General features: G+C 40.7%; 2 protein-coding genes across 2 annotated transcripts; one reads left to right on the top strand and one right to left on the bottom strand.

Annotated features, from left to right (window-relative positions):
• Nucleotides 1-407: 407 nt before the first annotated feature.
• LOC111597577 lies at nucleotides 408-1,312 on the top strand. The gene is made up of 3 exons (XM_023312379.2): nucleotides 408-961; nucleotides 1,032-1,204; nucleotides 1,293-1,312. Exons 1-3 carry the CDS (start codon nucleotides 408-410, stop codon nucleotides 1,310-1,312), a joined length of 747 nt encoding a protein of 248 aa, XP_023168147.2.
• Nucleotides 1,313-13,049: 11,737 nt separating this feature from the next.
• On the bottom strand, nucleotides 13,050-14,391 carry LOC111597588 (larval cuticle protein 16/17). The gene is made up of 2 exons (XM_023312391.2): nucleotides 14,055-14,391; nucleotides 13,050-13,264 (listed from the first exon to the last, which is right to left on the bottom strand). The coding sequence occupies exons 1-2, from the start codon at nucleotides 14,389-14,391 to the stop codon at nucleotides 13,050-13,052; spliced, it is 552 nt and encodes a 183-aa protein (XP_023168159.2).
• Nucleotides 14,392-22,501: the final 8,110 nt, after the last annotated feature.

Genomic DNA, 22,501 nt, shown 5'->3' with positions numbered 1-22,501 from the left:
ACGGTAAAGAGTGTTTGGCCGTTGATTAAGTCGACGCTGACGCCGCCGTCGCCGTCGCCGACGCTGTCACTGCCGTTGTCAATGGCAACGAATCGAAACTCTGAGTATAAATATAAGAAGCAGCTCGGGCCGAGGAGCAACAACAGAGCGTGAATCGAACTGTGCCCAATTCCTTGTGCCAGTCCCCAACGCAATTTCAGCCCGAAATGACAACATATAGTATGTGGCGATGTGGCGCTGTGCCGCTGTCGCTAATCCTCGTGCTGGTCGTGATTTGTGCACGGGCCACGCCACTGCCAGCGGCAGCAGGCGCAGCGGAGCTGACCGGCAGCAGTGAAACGACACTCGAGGACCAGCAGCTGCAGCAGTCGCATCGCATTGACTGCAAATTGACTTTCGATGCTACAATGGAATCGTTAGAGCAAGAGCGCCACAATGGCTGCAACGTGCTGCAGCCAGCAACCAGCAGCACTAATAAGCCAGCGGATGCGAGCAACGACCACGAGGACGACCACGAACAGGCGCAGGACGGCCAGCCGGAGTCGGCGAATGTCCCGCGGACCTCAATGTCTGGCAGTCAGCCCCTTTATGAATTACAAGTGGTTGTTTGGCCAGCTGATGTTGGGGCTGTTGATGACATTGCCACAACTGCAACAACAGCAATGGGAACAACAACACCAGCAGCAGCAGCAGCTAGTACCACAATGAAAACAACAACAGCAGATGGAACACCTACAATGTTGCCTTTATATGAGGATCAATTGGTCGTATTTCCGCAAATGGAATTTGATGAGCAAAATTTTGATTATTTCTTTGATGAGCTGCAACCGGGGGCCGCATCCACAACTACATCCACATCCACAACCACGCCAAAGTCCACCCCAAAACCCGACCCACCGCAGCAAGTTTATGTGCTGGAAAACTATCGCATCAAACACGCCAACGGCACCGAGGAGTATAAGTAAGGCAGCACAGTCCCTCGACTATCGGCCACCTCAAATCTCAATTTTCGCATTCATTCGCATCCACAGACTGGTGCTCAGCAACGGCATGGCCAACTACATGAAACTGTATCGGAAAACTGTTGGCGAGCGGCTGATCAATGTGCAGGAGGGCTATCATTCGGTGCCTGTAGCTGGGCAGAAGCCGCGGATCCAGACGATTTACTACATTGCCGACGAGCGTGGCTACAACGTCTACAAAAGTGAGTTTTTAGTTTGCAACATAAATTATCATTACCTTTATCGTCATCATCGTAATGATTATCATTGGCCATTTCTTCGCCCCAACAGTTGAGCACAGCCCCCATTGACGGTGCGTCAGAAGGCCACGAAATCACCAGAGCCTAAGCCAAATATATGAGTGTGGAGAAATCACGTTTTCGCACAGTGGGACGCAGCTACTAAGGGAATTTTTTCACCTAAGTTAATCTCTTTTTTATTATAAAAAATTTAAAAAAAAGAAACTAATAATTTTTAAGTATTTTAAATTATTAAAATATTTTAATAATATTTTTTTTCTTTTGTAAAATTTAAACAATTTTTTTTTACTATTTTTACAATGTTTGCTTAATATTTATATTTTTTTATTTAAATAATATTAAGTTAAATAAAAACAAGCGAATGAATTTGGCATCGATCTTTCACTCATTTTATATTAAAAAAAACTCTGCCCTAATCTTATAATTATTTTTAAAATAATGTAACATAATATTATATATTAATAATAATATTTTTTTGACATGAAAAGAATTAAAACAATTGCAAAGCTATTTTCGCTTATACAAATATTAGCTATGATCAAAGCTAAGAAAATTATATCAGCTAAAGAGATTGAAATAAGTTTTGTATATAAAAAAGCTGTTGAAAACTGTTTATAACATTTAACATTTAACTTTTAAAATATCTATATATATTATGGTTTATTTTTCTTAAACATATGCTCATTTTATGCCCCGTTCAAGCACTGTGAACCACTGTGCGACGCGTGGCAACCATTTTGGTCTTCCGGTTTCAACTTTGGCCTGGATGCTGGCTGAGATGCCAAATAAAATGTAACGCCCGCAAAATGATTTGCACTTTTTGTGCTGTTTTTGTTTTTGTTTTGTTTATTTTCATTTTTGTTTTTATTTTATTTTATTTCTGTTTGCCAGCTCCGTTTGTGACTACGAACTACGAACTACAGACTACGGACTACGATTCCGGATTGCGCCTTTGTTTGTCTCTCAATCGCACGCTTCTTGATTGCTTTCCTAGTTGTGGATCCTTGTTGTTGTCGTTGTTGTAGTTGTGCTTCCTCTTCATCGTCTTCCTGATGTTCCTTGTCGCCGCATTTGGCGCCCTAGTCAATGCTGATGATGCCATTTAGATGCATATCAAAGTGTTTCACTTTTGGCCAATCCTTTCGCAATTTTTGCATATGTATGAATGTATTGTAGATATTTATTTATTTATATTTTCTTTCTCTTTTTTTGCCATTTTATTTATTCTATTTTCTATTTCTTTTTTGTTTCCTAGGGATTCCACTGTTGTCTTCTTCGATTGTAGTTTATGGCTTCTGACCTCCCCAGCCCCGACCGTTCCCATGCTGGGACTAAATCTTGGGGTCCTCTCGTCTTTTGTTGTTTGTGCCAGAGCTGAAAAGTTTTGCTTGCTCGTCAGCCTGTGGCAGCTGGCACCAATCGAAAGTTTCGTCCTGGTATTATTATTATTTAAGGCATTTCGCTAGCCAGATATTGTGTAGATAATATTTCTATTGGCTCAGTTAAAGTGCTTTTTGATGCGACTTGTCGTTAAAGCTAAGCATACGCATTTCCCTTAACTTTTACGACACCAACTTCAAATGTTATGTATCTAATCTATTATCTAATCTTTTGTCAAGTAATGTCTCTATCTTGCTCCTAGATGCCCATGCTGAGAAAGATTTCTTAAAGAGAAACTTATTTTCTTAGAGAAATAATTAAAATTAACTCTGAATATGCAATGCAAGCGAGCTTAAGGAATTAAGCTTGAAATATCAGAAGCTAAAGTCTCACCTTAGATTGGACCACGCTTACGTCTGAGTTGCTACCTGCATAAAGCTATGGATGTAGCTTCTAGAAAACATTTAATAGAAACGTGATAACCTGTTGCTCCTCTTTGCTCACCTTGTATATTCTCTGCTATTCAAAAGCCAATGGCATACTAAGATGGCTTCAATTTGCCTGTCAAGCGTTGAGCTTAAAGTTGAAGGGGAAAAACTTAACTTCTATGCGAAACTCTATATTTTATTGAATTTTATTCACTTAAAAATCGAAATGCATTGAGTAGAAAAAAAAACTACTCAAGCTCTTAATATTATGTATGTATTTTACATTTATTATTTATTAATCCATGCACAAAATGCCGCAACAATCAGTTAATAAAAATAGTTGATAAATGTGCTCAATTATATATATGCGTGTATATTATATACAGATAAAAGCATAAGTAATGGTGGCAAAAGTGTAATTTACATGTGTCTGTGTGTGTGTGTGTGGGGGGGGGTCTCTCTATAAATTTTTAACGTAAATCCACTAAGAGCTTTAGCAGCCATTGGCCCATTTTGGAACGAACTTTGCCGATGGCCGTTTGTTTGCCAGCCTGGTTAAGTCAAAAAGGGTGGGCGGCGGTGTGTGGGCGTGTCGTATTGGTTGGTGCATGTAATGAAATCCGCAAAGCATCAGGCAAATTTTTATAAAATCGACATAAAGCTGGGGCAATGAATTTCATTACAGCACGGCAGCCCCACACAGACACCGGTTGCAGTCGGCTCGATTTTGACAGTGCTCTTCACACAGGCGCAGATACATACATATATGCACATATATATACATATATATATATATATATATGTGTAAGCCACATTGAACATTACGAGCCAATGTTTCGCGGTGGCCAACTGTTCCTGTGTGTGCTGTGCGCTGTGTGCTGTGTGTGCTCTGTGCACTGGGCGTTTGTTTGAGTATGCTAAATACATATACGCAGTGATAAACACATTACAAGATATTTTGCATATTTTATGTACCGTGGCCCATGCGAATCGAACCAAATTGAACAGAGCCGTGCAGAGGTGAACAGAGACAACAAGTACATCTGCACATGCACCCATACACATATGTACTCATGCATGTCGCGCTGCTGCTGCTGGGGCGTTGTTAAAATCTGTTTTTATGATTAATCGACCCGTGGTGCGAAAGCGGAATAAAGCGAACAAAATGCTGTTGGCACTTTTGTGTTTTTGCTTTTGTTTTAATTTTTTGTCAATATGCCGGCAAATTTCATTTGGAAACCATTTCGAATGACTGCCATTCGGGGCAGGTTAAATAATCAGGCTTGACTCCGACCTTACACTTATTCACTTTGCAGCATAGTCAAAGCTGTCAACTCAAAAAACCACACAAATTGTGACCATAAAAAGGTGAGCGAATCGTTTATTGGATATTGCCAGTGCAGAAAAACCAAACTGAATGATATATAAATATATATATATATAAATATGTATACATCTATACATATGCATATATGGATGTTATCTGAATATATTCAGCTATCAATTAGTAAGTAAAATGGCCAATAAGTCAGCGAGGCAGTCTGCCTGCACAAGCTCTTTAAAGTAAAGAAGTATTTCTATGACAGTCAGTCAACCAAACAGTTTGTCAGTCAGGCACAAATTCAGTGAGTCAGTCAATCAGCCATTCTACCAGTTAATGAGTCAGTCAATCAATCATTCGTTAATCAATCAATCACGCGTCAATCAGTTAATCAATTAGTCATAGTCAGGCAATCCGTCAATAAGTCTGAATCAGTCAGTCAATAAGTCAATCCATCAGTCAGTCAGAGTCAGTTAATCAGGCAGGCAATCAATCAATTAGTCAATAAGCAGTCAATCAGTCAATAAATCAGACTCAGTCAGTCAGTCAGTCAGTCAGTCAGTCAAGCAGTCAATCAGTCATTCATTCAGTCAATCAGTCAATCAGTAGTCAATCAATCAGCCATAGTCAGTCAATCAGTTAAAATCCGTCAATCCGTTAGCCAGTCAATCAGTCAATCACTCGTTAAGCAGTCAGTTAATTGGTTAGTCAATCCATCAGTCAGCGTCATTCAGTCAGTCAGCCAGTTTGTGATTTATACACAGACCAATCATCACATCCAAAAAACACAAACCATTTTTTTTAGTAAAAATACATTTTTACAGTTATTCCAGGTCTTAAAAAAAACAAATTATTTTTAATATAAATTTGATTCAAAACTTTATAGAAACATTTGCTAAAATTTATTTTGCTATCAGATTTAATATTTCAGATGCTACTCAACTATTTAAAGTGCCGACCTGATTATGTTGGCGATGGTGCATAATAGCTTTGGCCTTGTAAATGGATTCTTTGTTTGAGTTAACGATGAAGGACTTTACGGTTTCTTTCTTTACTTTTACGGCGAAGTAATTTGTGTTGTTGTCATACTCGTTCACGAACTGAGAAGAGTATATTAGATTTAATATTCGTCATAGATACAGGCAGGTAAAAATATATAACACTTTCAATGTTTTAGAATCTGTACAATGGAACCACAAAAATATATATTGAAAGAACACTCAGTTGGTGAGCTGCTCTATATGACAGATAGATCTGGTAATTGATTAATTTTAGCTGCTTTTTGGGTGCCCTGAACAGGCATCATGCAGTCGGTTGCGCGCGACCACAACTTTCTTATTTGTGTCTTCCTCCTTCGGGCAACCAAATTCAGGTGTTCTTGAGCTATTTACCTGTCGTATTTTCTGTTTGTTTTGTGTTGTTGAAAATTTGCGCGTTTATCTTGCGCTAGTTTTGTGCACATTCGTATCACATTACTTTGTGTGTTGGTCGTGGTGGTGCAGGTTGCAGCTTTCGAGTTGCGACTTGCAACGTGCAACCTGCCACTTGGTGTGCTCGGCACGTGCTCACTAATTTTATTCCTTAATAAAAACCCAGGCACCGTCAGCAGCAACGACGAAGTAATAGTTGGCGCACGTAGTAGCTCAGCGGGGGAAGGAGGGGAGGGGGTGTCGGCCAAAGGATTCGCATCCGCAAGGACAACACACCGGGCTATTCGGATCGAACGGGCGGCCGTCACCTCGTCTCGTGCGCCATTGTGCGCCTTCTTGGGCGTCATCAAAATAGCAAAGTTCATTAAAGCGATAATTACCAGGGCCATAAAAAGGCAGCACAAACGGAAAATACGAGACGACGATGTCGGATAGATTGCATACATATGTATGTTATATATATATATATATATATAGATATATATAAATTTGTTGCATGCAAGGCGCTAAGGTTATCGATTATAAATATCCATATTAAGTTGGAATATTTGACTAGCTTTGCATATATTATAAATCTCTTCAGCTTGTGGGTTAGTTTTGTTAAAGTTAAATATTGCTTGAATGTGGAGCAAGAAAGCAAAAGCAATAATCAAATAAAGAAAACTAATATTAATAAAAATATCAATCAAATTTTCATATTTCAGTTGAAGTCAGCAGGCGGTGAAGTTATGAATGTCCATTTGGTCAACATCAAATCAATGCAGAGCTCACTGAAAAAAGGGGTATACAGGGTATACTGGTTTTGTTAGAATGTATGAAACAGGCAGTGGGAGGTGTGGCCGAACCAATAAACTATATATATAAATATTTCATCAGCATTAATTGAAGAGTCAATTTAGCCATAGTCGTTCGTCTTTTTGTTCGCCCGTATGTTTGGACTCAAATATTCATATTAGACTTCAGTTTTATTGTCTATCTCGCAGCTTCCAAGAGCTATAGATTCTATTGAAGTACACATATGTTGCAAGCAAGTCTTAGAGCACTGATTAGTGCATGCGACAGACTATTGAGTATCGTCTAGTCGGCCACGTGTGCACTTGAGCATTTCCATTAGCCTTGTCCGAGAACTCTACATGTTGTTCGCCTAAAAACGCGTCAAAGTGAGTCGGACAATTCAGCAAGCTGACAATAAGCTAGCCACGACTGAAGGTTCAGAAACTGGAATGTTTAATAAAAACGTGCAAAGCATAAGATTTATGTAATTTGATTTATTATTCACCTGCTGTGCCGTGCTGCAAATTCAAATACGAATGACAAACTGGACAGAGCTAAGTTTCTGTCCGAGTGTGAACAAATAAAACCCACCCGCCACAAATAAAACCCACACAAGTGGCGCCTTGACAACCTGTAGTCATGAAGGTGAGCAGTCAAATTAAAGCTGAAAGTTGTTTGGCTGCATAAACTAAATTATTTTTCCTTTTCTTCTATTTTTGCCAAAGATCTATTTATGGTTAACAAACACTAGCAACACCGATTCAATTAGCCTCTGTAAGCCATGGACATTTGGATATCAAGCTGTGCAGGTGAGGCTGTAGCTCGTACTTATCAAGTATGTATTTATATATTATTTAAAGAGGGAGCACGAAACAAGAAATTGCTTTATGAATAATAAAGGCGCGCTGTGCTTCTAGTTAAATGTAGAGATATTTTGCCAGCAAGCTCCGAAGCACTGAGGTGTGAAAATATTTATATTGACTCATTTCTATTCAATTACAAATTTAAAGTGTGATTTTTTATAGCTCTTGTAGCTGGCTGAGATTCTATATGAATGAATAGTCAACATTAGGTTCATTATCAATTTATTAGCTAAATTGTTAGGGCATACTAGCTCTCTCTCTCTCTTTGACTTTCTCTCACTCACTCACTCATTCGCTCCCTCTCTCACTCTATATGCAGAAATGTTGGAAATGCATTGCATAATTTGCGTAGCTCACGTAAAATAATTAATTTCCGCTTCCGTAAACAAAGTGAGTTACTCTGTTAGTTAGCCGGAGTTAGCCCAGTTGGCCTCTTTAGTTTTTGGAGTAGATGTCGCCAGCTCCGATGCTTTCAGCTTTGGACTGCCAACTGTCAAGCAGCTCACCAGGCTGGCATGCAGGGGGGGTTGGGGCGTGCGTTGGTTTCTGCGGCAACGAGCCGCATTTGGGAAGCGCAGCTTAGCTGCGACTTAGGGCAACTTTGGATTGCAAATTTCATTACAAGTTGTCAGTTGCTGGGGCAAAGGGCAGCGAGGCAGCGGGGCAATGGGGCAAACGCAACGCCAGCGCAGCTTGCGGCTCAGCCCGGCTCGTTTCCTATGCGGCTGCGGCTTGGCGGAACTCGCGGCAGGGCAACTCTCATTGTAGAGGCACGTGTTACTCGCGCCTTGCTTTCGCGTGGACTGCACACTGATTTTTCCAGGGCTGACGCACAGTCAACCTACAAATTGTTAGCTGACTGTGAGCCGCAAGCGACTGCTCTGATTGCAATTGCTTCCGATCAGATGCTACTTGACATGGTCTGCTTCTGATTGGTGCAGAAATAGCTATTTTTTTTATTATTTTTCAGCTTTGCATTGTCAACTTAAAGGTCTTGAAGCAACCATTTAGAAGAACTTGAACTAAGTTTGATTTGAGTATATGTAAATGTTAGTTGTAAATATATTTTCATATATAATTTTAATATTATATATTTTTTGCTTTATTTCTATCTTATTTTTTTATTTGCACTTTTTTAAATTTTTCTTTTATTAATTATTGTGGTAATTATTATTTGTTATTATTTATATTATTATTATAAAAATTTATAATTTTGTATATATTTATTATTATTTTATTTTCTTAAGTTTAGTTTTTATTTTTTTTTTTTCAATTTTAATTTATTTTTTTAGTTTTACTTGATTTACATTTTTTCTTATTTTTTATGCTTTTTATTCTTAATGGAAAATCTTTTCTTAATTATTGATTTATTTATTTCTGAAATGTGCAAATTATTTAAAAATATTTTTATCTTGTATATATTTTTTTATTATATATTTTTAATCTTATATTAATATAACATATTTCGAACGGATCCGATTTTTTGCTTTATTTTTTATTTTTATTCACTTAGTTTTTAATAATTAAATTTCCATTATAATGCATATTGCTTGATCTGGAAAAAGTCTCCTTTATGCAGGTAGCCCTGCAATTTTTTGATGGCTACTGCTCAGTTTGCTTTCATACTTTTGCGTTTGGTATTTTATTTTATAGCCGTTGCCTTTTGCTGCGGTCGCTGATGAAGTGTATACACAAACACAGGCCAGCGCACACCCACACAGCAGTACACTCAAACACACACTCACACAAAGTGGTTCAGGCATGCCGTCACAGTGGCAACAGCGATGTCCTTTTAGCACATTCTGCCGCGTTTGCGGGGGCACGCCCCCAAACACAGGAGGCCAGAGACAACCCTCTCCAGTGGCCAAAAAAAAAATGGAGCAAGGGGCAGACAGCAGTAAACGCGGCTTTCGCTGCTTAAAAGCCATTTTTGCATTTTATATTTAATTTTTTTCTATATATATATATATATGTATATGTATGTAGACGTATATGTGTAGGTGTATGTGTGTAAGTGTGTGTGTGTTCACACCCACCAGTCGACAGCGCCCAGTGCCACGCGCCTCGCATTTTTGTGCGCCTTGTTTATTCTTTATCCTTTGGCACTGGTTTCTAGATTTTTTTCTCACTTTTTAGCTGTCGCGTTACCTCAGCATGCAAACATTTTGTAGCCATTTCCTGGCGTTGCTTTTTTTGTTTTTCGTGGATTTGGTTTTGGGTCCTGTTTCACTTTCATGGGCTTTGGCCGCCTCAGAGTCGGGGGAGGGGGGCTCATGCTGTCCATGTTCAACTTTTGGCTACTTTGTCGCATTTGCAATATTTATTGCGTTTTGATTATACAAACGAAAAGCAAAATTTAAAATGTTCAAGTTTTGGTGGTTTCTTTTACATTTATTTACTTAATTTTTTTGGCTATTTTTAACCGTGTGCCTTTTACACCTGCTCGACGTCTGTTGATGGACATTTAATGAGAATAGTGGCCAGGGCCATGGCATGGGATCGGCAATATTTACTAAAGGCCGGGCCTAAGTTCTTAATTGTATGCCCAAAGTTCAAGTTCGTCCTTTTGCTCAGCTGCTCGTTAGTTCTTGTCATTCGCCGCCCGAACTCTTGAGTGGTGTGCGTGTGTGTGTTTAGCCTCGGCTTGGCTCTGGCTTTAATGGGGGGCAAAGTTAACAAACTACAACTACAGCAACTGCATCTTTGCAACTTTGTTAACTTTGCTCAGCTCATTGGCGCTGAATCATTTGAGCAGTTGCTGGCTCTGCCGGTGCCACTTGCCACTTGCCAGTTGCCACTTACTTGCCATGGCATTCAGCTTTTGGTCCGCACTCGGAGTTTCAATTCTTTTTGTGCCCCGTGCCGTGATTGTAAACTTTCATTGATAATTTTAACTACTCCATGTAGCCATCCGGCTGTCCAGCGTGCCTCGGCTGGTGCTAAGCTCAAAAGACGCTTTTAGCACTTTACCAAGTTGCTCTTAGAGCATGGCTTTTCTTTAAATACCCTGGCACGTGGCCACGGCAGCGAGCATACCAGATTATACTGCTGCAACTGCCAACTGCTGCATCCACAACTAGAGCTGGAGTATCTGAGTGCCGATCATTTGGGCCAACTTTGATTAGTTTTTCATTAGAACTGCAGGATGGTATTGGGCAAAGTCTTGGCTTTGACTATCCGGCAAACCAATATTCCGTCTCCTTCCGATGCCCAACCAGTTTCCTGCATCAAGTGTTGCTTTTATGGCGGCAGCTTCACGAAGTTTACTTTTTCTTCTGCGTTTTTGTCTGGTTGTGCTTTTGCTACTTTTTGAATTTAATTTTTTTGATTAGCTACATTTTATGCCGTTGTTTTATGATTACTTTTCCCACTCTTATTTTAGGTTATTTTCACAGTTTTGTCTTTCGCTGCAGACGGCGACAATTTTTGTTCATTTTGTGTGCGAAAAGTTTTTGGCTTGATATCGTACGCGAAAACAAACTGCAACGCAGTCAAACAGACCGAAGCCCCCCTGCTATCCCCTCTCTACTTCCACTTCAGCGAAGTTAGAGATGCCAAGCGAGAGGAGCATCTGCCCTGGACCATTTCATTTCTTAATTTTATTGTGGCATTTACATGCAGCCCTTTACGAGCCTCAACATGCTTTACCCACTGACAAAGCGATTTTTAATGGAGCATACGAGCAACTAAATTTCCACAATTTACTCACTTAAATCTTAATTTAAATGAAGTCCCATTCACTCGGAGCTGTAATTTTAATTGCCCTTGTGAAGTGCATGCAACATTTAATTCTGAATTACATTTTATCCCTAAGATAAATATGTAGCCAGACGTCTGTTGACTTCGTGAATGAATTTATTCACAGTTTGAGAGCAGCTTAAAGATTTATGAAGTGCAAATAAAATGCCATAGTCTATGGAAAAGTCTCTTCCAGAGGGCACTGTTCGTGTGGGCATTTGAAGAGGATATTTCCTTATAGATATTATTTCTAGAGGGTATTTCTATAAAGAAGATACCTCTTTATAGAGGATATTTGTAGAGTGTAGCTCTGCGGAGAGGGGGTACTTCATTATAGAAGAGATAAAATCTATATATATTGAAGGTAAGGTTTTTAAACAGAGCATTTGATGAGGGTATCTCCTTATAGAGGACATTTTTTTGCAAAATTGTTTTCTCTTAAGAAACTATATGAAGAGGTCAATTTATTTTTTGAAGGTATTTATAGTAGATATTTCTTTATGGAAGGGTAAGCAAGAGACTAGTTGGGGAAGAGATTTTTGTGTAGAGGGTTTTCTGCAGGGTCCATAGAATTTAATCTAATTTCGTGGCAAAATATTTCACACAGAAAAATATCTTACTTTAAAGCAGTGCGAATACTGTTAAATGTTTAATATTTAATGATTATTTAATTAAATCTTTAAGTGAATTATCTTCCTATTGGCACAAATCTTCAAAGATTTTGCATCACTCAATCCAATCAGATTACTCTAATCGCCTATTCGGCGCAGAGCCACATTTCAGAGATATTTCCACTGCTATAATTGCCAAGCATTAGCATTAAATATAACATTAGTCATCTGCTATAGGAAATGCTTCCCTAACGAAAACAAAGCAAGCACCTTAAGTGAATTCAGTGAATAATTTAAGGCGGGAGCCTCATTCGTTGACTTTGATTCATATCGGTGCGATATCACGTTTTCGTGTAAATGTTCGCACACAGAGACATCAATTAAAGAGTTTGTAATCCGATTTGATAGTCGGATTTAACGAGTGCTCAACTGCTCGTTTATCTGAGTGCAAATTTCTGATTGCAATTAAACAGGCAATCGCAATATGAATCTCTTTGCATTAAAGTGCTCATAATTTTACTTTACGATTTTACATCGACTGAGCCGAGATCTTTTTGGGATAAGGAAAGAGCAGCAGCGGCAACATAGCTGCTTGCCACACTGCCACATCGTTGTGGCAGGGTCGAGGCTAACCAATTGGCGACCGTCTGCACTTGTAGATTTATGACGGACCTTCAGCCTGGCCGGGCAAACAGCAACAGCAACAGCAACTGAAACTGAAACTGTATTTGGTGCCGCTTGAATTTACTAGCAATTTGCGTTGCACATGCATATACGTATATATATATATAGACATATATATGAGTATTTATATATACACGCCATCGATATTGCCACTCACACACAGCAGTCAGATTTTTTGCACTTGTACGCGTATGTTTTATTGCCAGAGCCGCTTTGCGGTGAATTTATTGCCAAATTGTCGGCGGCTTTCGAAATATCGCGAATAATCGCGACTCGGACCCGCCCTGCCTCCTGGACCCAGTGGCTATAAAAAAGCCAAAAAAGAACTAAAAAAAGGAGATTACAGCAGCAACAACGTCGTCAATAATAAATTCATAATTTTCGCTTTTGCCTTAATAAATTTTTATTATTTTTTAATTCCTTTGCAAAAAATTGTACATAAAAATATGAAAAAAAAAATAAATAAAAAATAAAAATTGAAAATCACCTTTTAAAGCATAATAATACAATATAAGTAGTCACAAAAACTGAGAGCCTGTAATTACGCCAACCAGCAATCTCAGAAGCGGCCCCGGCGAGTTGGCAACGACGTCGCTTTGGGCAAGGAGCTGACGTAGTTGCCGCTGTTGCTGTAGGTGCTGGAGGTGCTTGAGGTGGAGCTGGGCTGTCGGAATGGCGGCTGCGCTGTCGTCTGCTGTCGCACCTCGTTTGACTCCTTCAGCATGGGCACCTCAATGGAACGCGGCAAATTGGGATAGACCTCAGGTGTGATGGCTGTTTTGGCGGCAAATTATAAGCGACAGAGCATGAGAGAGAGAAAAGACAAGCCTTTAGCTTTGACGCAAATACTTTTTATTTTTAATGTCTTTGCTGTTAAACAAATCAAATTGTATTCTGGCTTTAAGCTCTGACTAGAAGGCTAACATGTGAGTTCCCAAAAGCAATAAGCAGCAGAAATTCAATGTTTGACCATAAAAATATTGTTGCTTGTATAAAGTTGTGAAACCTTTCTAGCTATATTTTTATAGGTTTTTTTTTTGTATAGATCGATTGGCGTCAACTCTATCTTAAGAGCTATGACTCAAGTGCTCTATGCTCTCAAGCAAACCTAGTCATAATTCGTCTGTGTGACAAACTTGCTATGAAATCAGATTACAAAACTAGCTAAGTTTTTATAAGTTATAAAAATATATAAAAAAACATTAATGTCTCTTTAACACTAGTCAACAAAATTTGTTGAAATTTACTTATCAAGAATTTGGTATTGCCTTAGGCAATAGAGAATATGTTAATATTTGTATTAAGTCCAAGTAGTGTAAGACTAACGTTCTTCGAGCCTTCAATTTAGTACTTGAGGATGACAATCTAACCAAGACCCATAACAAAAAGTCATCCGATCTACGCTAAGTTTAAGATATAGCCAACTCAACTGAATATAAATTGTGTTGCATTTGCAGACTAAGAAACCACTTGAAGTTGATCACAAAACATCTACTGTTCGCTCAGCTGGCAAGGGCAACATTCTGGGATATCCATCTTTGCATTGCTTGACTTGACTACTTACATTGATTCTGCCTGTAGCCAAACTGATCCGCATTGTAGAAGACGGTGATGTAGCGGCCATCGGGCATGCGATAGGAGTAGTAGCCGACGACCATCAGCGTCTTCACCTCGTTGATGACGGCGAAGTAGCCGCGCTCGTAGCGTGCCGTGCCATCGTCCAGCTCGAAGCGGAACTCGTAGCTGCCGTCCGGATAGCGATGATTGAAGTGGTCGAGAAGACGGGCGCCTCTAGTCTCCGGCTCGTGGTATGCACCCAGAGCTGGCGCGGCTCTGCTCCGATCCACGAGCATGACAAGCAGCGCGAGCAGAAACATTTGGTATCTAGAGTCCTGGGCCATTGCGCGTGAGTGTGTGGGAGAGGAGAAGGTGTGAGTTGGCTGGTGGTTGGTGGTTGGCGGTTGGTGGCTGTGTTGTTGGTGTACGTGGTCTGCTGTCGCGTTGTTGTGTTAACTGTTTAATTCGGAAACTGCGTAACATTGCCTTTTTATAGCCGCTGCGACGATGCCAACTTCTGCGGCTGCGACGTCTGCGATGTCTGCTGCCTGCGTCGGCGAGCGCGGCAACAATTTACCAGCAGGGACGCGACTGCGGCCCAATTGGGATGATAGCGTCAGCTGCTGTTGCCGTTGCCGTTGCCGTTGCCGTTGGCGTCGAATCAAAGCAGAGCCGGCGACAGCGACGGCAACGTCAAAAATTCTCAACGCTTAATCAAAAAAATACGTAAGAAAAAAATCTTAATTTCATCTACTTGCACACGTGTGTGTTTGTGTGTGAGTGTTGCTGCTGCCCATGTTGCTGTCATGGGCGGAGCTGGGGGCGGTGCGGCGGAGCATCAGCAGGTTGCTAACTGGGCAATTAGGCTGCGCCCCTCTCTTGCCATGTTTGCTTTGCAATCCATTCGCGCCGCTGACAAATCGCCGTCGAAATTCATCCAACTACGCACACTGGATGCTTAAGCCAAATAATGTCAGTGCAAGATCTTTCATTTATATAGATTAAGATCTGTCAAGCTTAGGCAACGAACTCTATGCAGGATGTGAGCTTTCTACAGATCATTTTAGCTAATCAAATGGAAATCTGCTTTCAGAGCTGTTGAAATATTTATTTACTTAAGAAAATATTTTTCTTAGTTGTAAATATGAATTTAAAAAAAAAATAAACTAAAAAAAAATATTTTATATATATATTTTTTGTATTCAAAGAAGATATAAAAAAGAAATTAAATATATTTTTTTAAGAAAATTATTTATTAGTTATTAAATGATTTCTTTTTATTTAATAATATTTTTTATTATTATATGATAATTTTTTAACTTTTCCATTATAAATTATTTAAACTGAATTTAATATTAAAATATATATTTATATAAAATTAAGTAATTATATTAAATTTAATGATATAATTTATTTAATTAATGTAATTTTCTGACACAACAATTTCTAGCTTTGCCTTTGATAAAGTAATTTATGGAATTTATTAAAAATAAAACAACAATCGGCACCATTCGCTTTGAATGGGTGAATAAATTGATAATGAGTTCCACTGTTGCCGGGACGGTAGCTAAAAATACACCCTACAGTACACCCTACAATTTGTGCAACCTGTTCGAGTACGTGCCGTCGGCTGTGGCACAGCAGGACAGCGATGCAGCATCGGCAGACGCTTTAGGCTCAGGTTCATCTTCGCCTCCTATGGCCAATTAGGGCTAATTTATGATTTCAATCATTTCTTAATTGCATTTAATGTGCAACGATTTAGCCAACACAGCCAGCTATCAGCAGCAGGATGCATTTGCACTTGGTCACTCGGCCAAAGTTAATGAGGTTGGTCAGCACTTGGCCTGCACGCCCCTCATTTAGATACGATACATCAACAGGGTCTTATCGGCGATGAATTAATTTGCACACACGCACACACACACACACATACACTCATGCGCTTGAGGTCACAGCTTGGACAGCGACAGGCAGGGTCGTTGTGTGCTCTAAAAAAATGGCAGTGCAATTGTTGCCGTTGTCAGTGGGAGAAAATTTATAACGCTTCAAGTTCACTGTTAGTGTGACAGAGTCGCAGTCGCAGTCGCAGTCGCAGTCACAGTCACAGTCACAGTCACAGTTCACCAATTCGTTGACAGCGTCAGTAGCAGTCGTGACAGTGGCAGTGACAGCAACAGTGACAATGACAATGACAGTGACAGCAAACACCGGCAGCATGCAGTCAGTCAGTCACTCAGTCACTCAGTCATTCAGTCACTCAGTTAGTCAGTCAGCGAGTCAGCAAGTCACTACACTGGGTGTGGGTGAGAGTCGAAAGTGGTAACTGGCGTCGACATCCTGGCCAAGGCAATGACATGCTAAAAAAAAACTGATTTATTTATAAACGCAATTTATCGCTGACTCTGGCAAAAGATTTCGCTTTGCATTTGAACAAAGCCAAATGACCAAAGAGCCAAAAAGCCAACACAAATTAAAATACAAAGCGCAAAATGTTTGCCAAACTTGTTGCCTCGACAGCAGCAGCAGCAGCAGCAGCAGCCCATTGCTGACAACTGCGCCTGGCAAGGTCATTTGTTTCGTATGTCGATGACAAAGACAACGACCAACAAATCACAATGCGCCCCACTCTCCAGCAGCAGAAAAGATGTAAGAAACGACACGAAACGCGAGCAGCAGGCGACAGGGCAGATGTTGCTGATGTCGCACTGTTGGCGGCGTGACAGGAAGTGTTTCTTGGTACTGTGTCGATTGTTGTTGGAGCGCAGTTTGTCATTACCTGCATTCGGCGTTTATTTTTGGGCTCGCTGCTGCTGCTGCTGTTGCTCGGGTTAGCTGTGCGCTGCCTGCGTGTTTAGCCCAGTAGCCGCAGCCACATTGGCTTTGTAGGTGTTGTCCTTGTTCTTGTCAACGGCATCAGCGGCGTTTGCATTAAGCGCGTTACGTGCCCCAGCCTAGGACTGCACGCTATGCACAGTGTCTCAAAAACGCCAAAGTCCTGCACAAACTTGCAGTGTCGAACGTTAAGTTAGAAACCTTAAGGCCTCAAATTGATTTTTATGACACACTCAATTTACCTGCTCAAATACAAGGTATATATAATTAGAACACGCCGTTTGCACCTGCATATTCTGATTGGTGCAACGAATGCGCATGAAATTTCACATCACCTATTGAATTTGTATTTGTGGCCAACGCAATCGCATACATCATGCTGTCAGAAAGCCAAATACTCAACGTATCTCGTGTCAATGTGCGCACCAAAGAGCTTCAGTCAAAAAAAGGGGGAAAGCCCAAACTTAAAGATACCCTGTATAACAATATCCAGGCAGCTCTGGGAGGCATAACTAGTATAGCTAATATAACACTCGATTAAGCATGATTGAAAAAACTTTGGCGTCACATATTGCCTCGCCTAGTGTAACCTTCTGCTGGAGGCGCACTCAATAAGTACAGGGTATAGGAACGCGTAAAAAAGTTAACTCACAGATACACGTAAAGGCAGAAAGGCAGCTACAGATACAGATAGAGATTCGCAAACAGCAGAGATACAAAGACACGGAACACGGACGGACAGACAGACAGACGGACAGACGGACGGACGGACAGGCAGACGAATGGGCAAAGTTACACACAAATAATGCATAAAAGTAGCTTATAAAACAAAATTTGTATGAATGGTCCATGTAGCGCAGCTACGTGACATGACGTCTCGAGATTTAACTTGTTGTTTGCTCCAGCCAAAGTTGGCTCCGACGTCTGCGAATAACCAAGCAGCAGCAGAGCCGTCAGTGCCACTGCCACCACCGTAACCACCGACTGCGGCTGAGGCTGTTGCCGACTTTTTGTGGCTTTTGCCAGCTGCCTGTTGCCATCGTCTGTTTTTGGGTTTTTGGTCTCTGGGTCTGGGCACGGAAAATAATTCCCATCAAATCACGTCGCTCTTGCGGAACTCTTCAAAACTGATTCAGATTTCTGGCCGCCCTCAACAGCCGCAGTCCATTTATGTGCGAGAGCTTCATTTTTTATGATATGCCGAGCATCTCAAAACAATTTGCAAGACTTACGGTCGAGTTTCGTTTTTGGTGTCTTGCATAAATTATAAATGCCGCAAGCTCTGTAAGCACAAAATTCTTGTGCTGGCAAAAGGGGCTGCAGCCGAAACACCGAATGGCTATAATCTATATATGTTAGGTGTTTGCAGAGATTTATTGAGTAGACCGAAACACAATTGCCAATTGGCAATTATCAAAATGTGGTCAATTTGCTCCAACATGGCCACAGTCAATGTAGTCGGACGCATCTTTGAGATACAAGTGTTTGTACATGGCTGGTCGGGCATCGCACTTCATTAGGTCTCTGCACAGAAGCCAACCACTTACCACTCACCCACTCACCCACTCACCCACCCTCACACAAACACACACACAGCCACTTAGAGCATTGCAAACTAATCCAAGTCAATAAAATTTCTAACTATAAAAGCCTTTTGCTGCCGGGCACGGTCCGAGCTGGTTTTTAGACTCGCTGCGAAAGGGCTTTGGCCATAGCCAATTGCAGCTGAGGCTCCGGTTTTACATTCATTAAATGTACATTTTGTGGCTGCTTTTTGGGCGGCCAAAACCAAAAACACCTTGATTGCCAGCTCTGTGGTGTGTGCGGCGTCCAGCCATTTGCCAGCAATTGAAATTTACAAAAAGCCACATTATTAATCTCAAGATTAGATTGAGTGCGCTTCTGATAAGCGGCAGAAATGTTTATGATTCACTCGTAGTTCTACAGCTATCTAGGACGTGTCTGTTGGCCATCTGCTTAAAGCTCTAGCCACACAGCCAGAGAGATTCGTAAGTCAGGCACAAATTTATTTATTATGTACCTAAAATGTTTTTATTTTTGTTTTCTCTCAATTTCATTTCAAGTTCACGCCAGCTCAACTCGGAGCCGATTAAAAGATAATCACATTCATTCTAAATAACATTTCTAAATTCTACTCAAATACTTGAGATTGAAATATAAATAGAAATTTATGAGTTCTTACTATGTTCAAGAGTGTAACACTCTCTGCTATCTTTGATGTCTATGAAACGCCAACTTAAGCCAAAGCCGTAGCCATTACATAGACGTTTTATGTACTGAGATTAAGGCCCAAAACTGAGGCACATATTTAACAGTCAAGTCAGCTGACGCTGATCGCTTGACTGATTCAAGTTTTCTCATAAAGGGTTTAAATATATTTGGTAGAGTTTGCAGGCAGAAGGGATCGATTAGCGCATGTAGCTAAGAAGGTCTTTGGTATTCGATATATCGTATAGCACAAATATGTTTAGCAAGTTGAATGTGAAAGTAAAAGATAAAGTTTGTATTAAAATCAAGTATAACATAAAGATAAATCAAGCTTATTAAACATATCATACAGATATATCAAGCCGGGTATATTGAAGTCAGTCATGCCTGGCACCGTAAGTACATATATCAAATATATCATGCAGATATACCATGTCGGGTATGTTCAAGTCAGGCATGCCTGCCTCGAGAAAATCCCACGTACGCAGCACTGACGATGTCTGAATCTAAATCTAATCTCTGTTTGGCTGCATAGCTTTGGTAGGGGTATAGAGCAGCTGGGCATCATTTGATTTGGACACGTCAATTAAAGCTATTACTCAATTTATTATTTATTTGTGGGCCAATGGGCCATTCGTTTATGGACTTCTCCAATGCGGCTCGCTTTCTCTATCCCTGGGCAAGTTCAATGTGGCGCTGGGGAATCGAATCCACACGGATATTGACAACGAAAAAAAAAAGGAAAAATAAAAAATTGAATTCATTGTGAATGCTTCCTGCATTATATTGAAGCCTTGTTGAGCCACCATGAAGATAGATTAATGATGGGGCTAAGCATTCAACTGGAAATGGATTTCAGCATGTGCTTATGCATATGTCTGTTAGTGACCCACACAGACCCACAGACTCGCACACACACACTGGCTCTCATTAATCGCCCGAATCCCCTAGCTGTAACCAACCCAAATCACAATGCGACTTGACTTGGTCCGATCCTTTGCGACCCTATCACATTTATAAATAGCAACAAGTGCTCGCCCCTCGCCAAGTATTTAAATCATATACAAATGTTTTGTTGACTCGTCTGCCGGGTTTATTGAACCCCAAATGGGTTTCCATCTATTCCATTGTTGACTCTTTGCTTGATACAACAAACGGGTTTTTATATTTAGATTTGCCTTTGAGCAGAGCTAATTGGCATAATTATAGCGCTGGATAGAGACATTCTTATATGAATATGTAACAATTGTTGCTATAAATCTGTATATATACATATATATATACGAATGCTGTATAACTTCTAAGGAACTTTTAATTTTTCACATACTTTGGGCGCTTCACTAACTCCTGAACCTAATACGAAAATGCCATTTTCCCCTAACAAACTTACTTTAAATAGTTTTCCAGCTTTTAAAGGGAATTTCACACTCCAAACTGGGTGTGCGTGTGGATTCAGTCTCACTGGGCATATATGTCTGTCTGTCTGGAAGCGGCAAGGGACTACAATGGGCATGCACTGCATCATTATCATCTTAATTATCAGCATCGTTATAAGGGCGTGTATAGCTCGTATTGTCACCATCTGCCAGAGCCAGCATGTGACTACTTGTCTGCACTTAGAAACTTTTTAGCCACACGCACACACACAAGGCAAATGTCAAACATTAAAAGTTGTTGATCGACTAGTAAATACTATGTAATCATAAGCTGCTCAGGGCCGAAGGGCCATGCTCCAAGTAGAGTATATGTTGCATATATATGTGCTATACAATCTGCCTCGAGTTAGATATTTGTTGCAGCTATTCCGTAACCAAATATAGATTAGCTAATTGTCTTGCCTGCAGCATGGCCTGCTGCAAGGCGTTTGCTGTGTTGCAACAGATTGACATGGCTGCCACAAAGACAACAAGAAATTGCACATCAACGCCATTCGCATCGCAAATCGTTTGAGTTTAGCAAGCATTTCTCATAATTTTACCACATTCTGCATCCGTTCGTAATTTGTAGCGCTTTGTGAGGAGGCAAACAGCTTGAATGCAGACATACATACATGTATTTGGATATGTTCGTAGGTGGGTGGAGTGTGTTTTGGGCAAAGCCCGCACCTTGAATTCCCGCCTGGTGCCTGACAACTTTGAAGACTGCGGCTGTGGCAGCAGCAGCAGCGGCTTCATTTGTGCAATTAGAATTCAAACCGTATAAAGAACAAACTGCGCTTTTTATGCCACCCAAAAAAGGCAGTTGCATAAAAGCCAAAAGACGCCTTGGGCCACATGCATTCATGTATTCATTCATTCAGTCACTCAGTCAGTCAGTCACTCAGTCACTCAGTCATTCACACTCGTTGTGTCGCCAGCGCCGGTTTCAGTTTCAGGCTGTGCTCATTCATTAGATGGCCATGGAGGCCGACTCGTAAATAAAACTGTATCCCGCATCGGATTAGTAGCTGAAATGAATAGCTGCAACTGCAGCCGCAGCTGCAGCCTCAGCCTCAGCCTCAGCCTCAGCCTCAGCTTTTGCTTACAGGTTTTTGGGCAGAGCCTTTGCTGTTATAGCTTCGTGTGCATTTTACGAGCAGCCCCAATCTCCAAAGGCTGCTCGACATAAAAACTATGACAAAGGTGGGCGGCGAGCTCTGACTGTCACAGATACTGCTGCTGCTGCTGCTGCTGCTGCTCCTTTTGCTTGTTAGCTTCTCAGTCAGTTTTATGAATGCTCACCGATTTGCTGCTGACAATCTGTCCGCTGGCGTTGTCTTTCAACAAAGCCGACAGTAGAGACCGGCGAACTATTCTCACAGCGCTGGCATTTGAATGCTCCAAAGTAAGTATGGCAGATGGTCTTTGTCTGTCGTGTTTAGGCCAGCAAATGATGTTATTAAGGCATCCCTTAATTGAATAGTGTGGTCGACAAATTTCTGTTTGGCTTTGATTGTGGTCCCAAACGGACTGCGTTTGCAACAGCCAGATCGAGTTGCTGTCTCCTCCGCCTCCTCCTCCACTGCCTTTTATCCCAACAACTACCACATGCCACATGCTCCATGCTAATTATATTCATTTGGGGCCAAGTCAAGTCATCTCTAGCCAAAAAATGCAGTTAGGCCAACGACAAAGCAGCTACGGATTGTGATACGAATGCAACTAATATAACATATGCAATGCCAGATGTCCACATGAATGACCTAGTTTATATGAAGTTAGTTTGTTTACCTGCAGAAATGGGCTGCCTTTGTTATTTGATTATAATTATGCCGCTTCAGCACAACTCAACCTACACCATTAAGACAACAGCAGGATATTCAATTTGCCATAATAATATTATTTCAAGTCAATGAACTTCAAGCCACCTGACGTGGGCTTGTCGGGATACTCGAGAAATAACGGCATAAAT

Source organism: Drosophila hydei, unplaced genomic scaffold, assembly GCF_003285905.1.
Source record: "Drosophila hydei strain 15085-1641.00,03,60 unplaced genomic scaffold, DhydRS2 tig00000232-arrow-arrow-pilon, whole genome shotgun sequence".
Taxonomy (NCBI): Eukaryota; Metazoa; Arthropoda; class Insecta; order Diptera; family Drosophilidae; genus Drosophila; species Drosophila hydei.
Note: the sequence above shows the minus strand (reverse complement) of the source record. Positions and strands in the feature narration are given on the sequence as shown.

What these genes read in the sequence shown, in the direction of transcription:
- LOC111597577 (XM_023312379.2), top strand. Translation starts at nt 408, where the DNA reads ATGGAATCGTTAGAGCAAGAGCGCCACAATGGCTGCAACGTGCTGCAG. An exon ending in AACGGCACCGAGGAGTATAA is followed by an intron (nt 962 to 1,031) that starts GTAAGGCAGCAC and finishes TCGCATCCACAG; the next exon opens with ACTGGTGCTCAGCAACGGCA. An exon ending in TGGCTACAACGTCTACAAAA is followed by an intron (nt 1,205 to 1,292) that starts GTGAGTTTTTAG and finishes TCGCCCCAACAG; the next exon opens with TTGAGCACAGCCCCCATTGA.
- LOC111597588 (XM_023312391.2), bottom strand. Translation starts at nt 14,391, where the DNA reads ATGGCCCAGGACTCTAGATACCAAATGTTTCTGCTCGCGCTGCTTGTC. An exon ending in TGGCTACAGGCAGAATCAAT is followed by an intron (nt 13,265 to 14,054) that starts GTAAGTAGTCAA and finishes CCGCCAAAACAG; the next exon opens with CCATCACACCTGAGGTCTAT.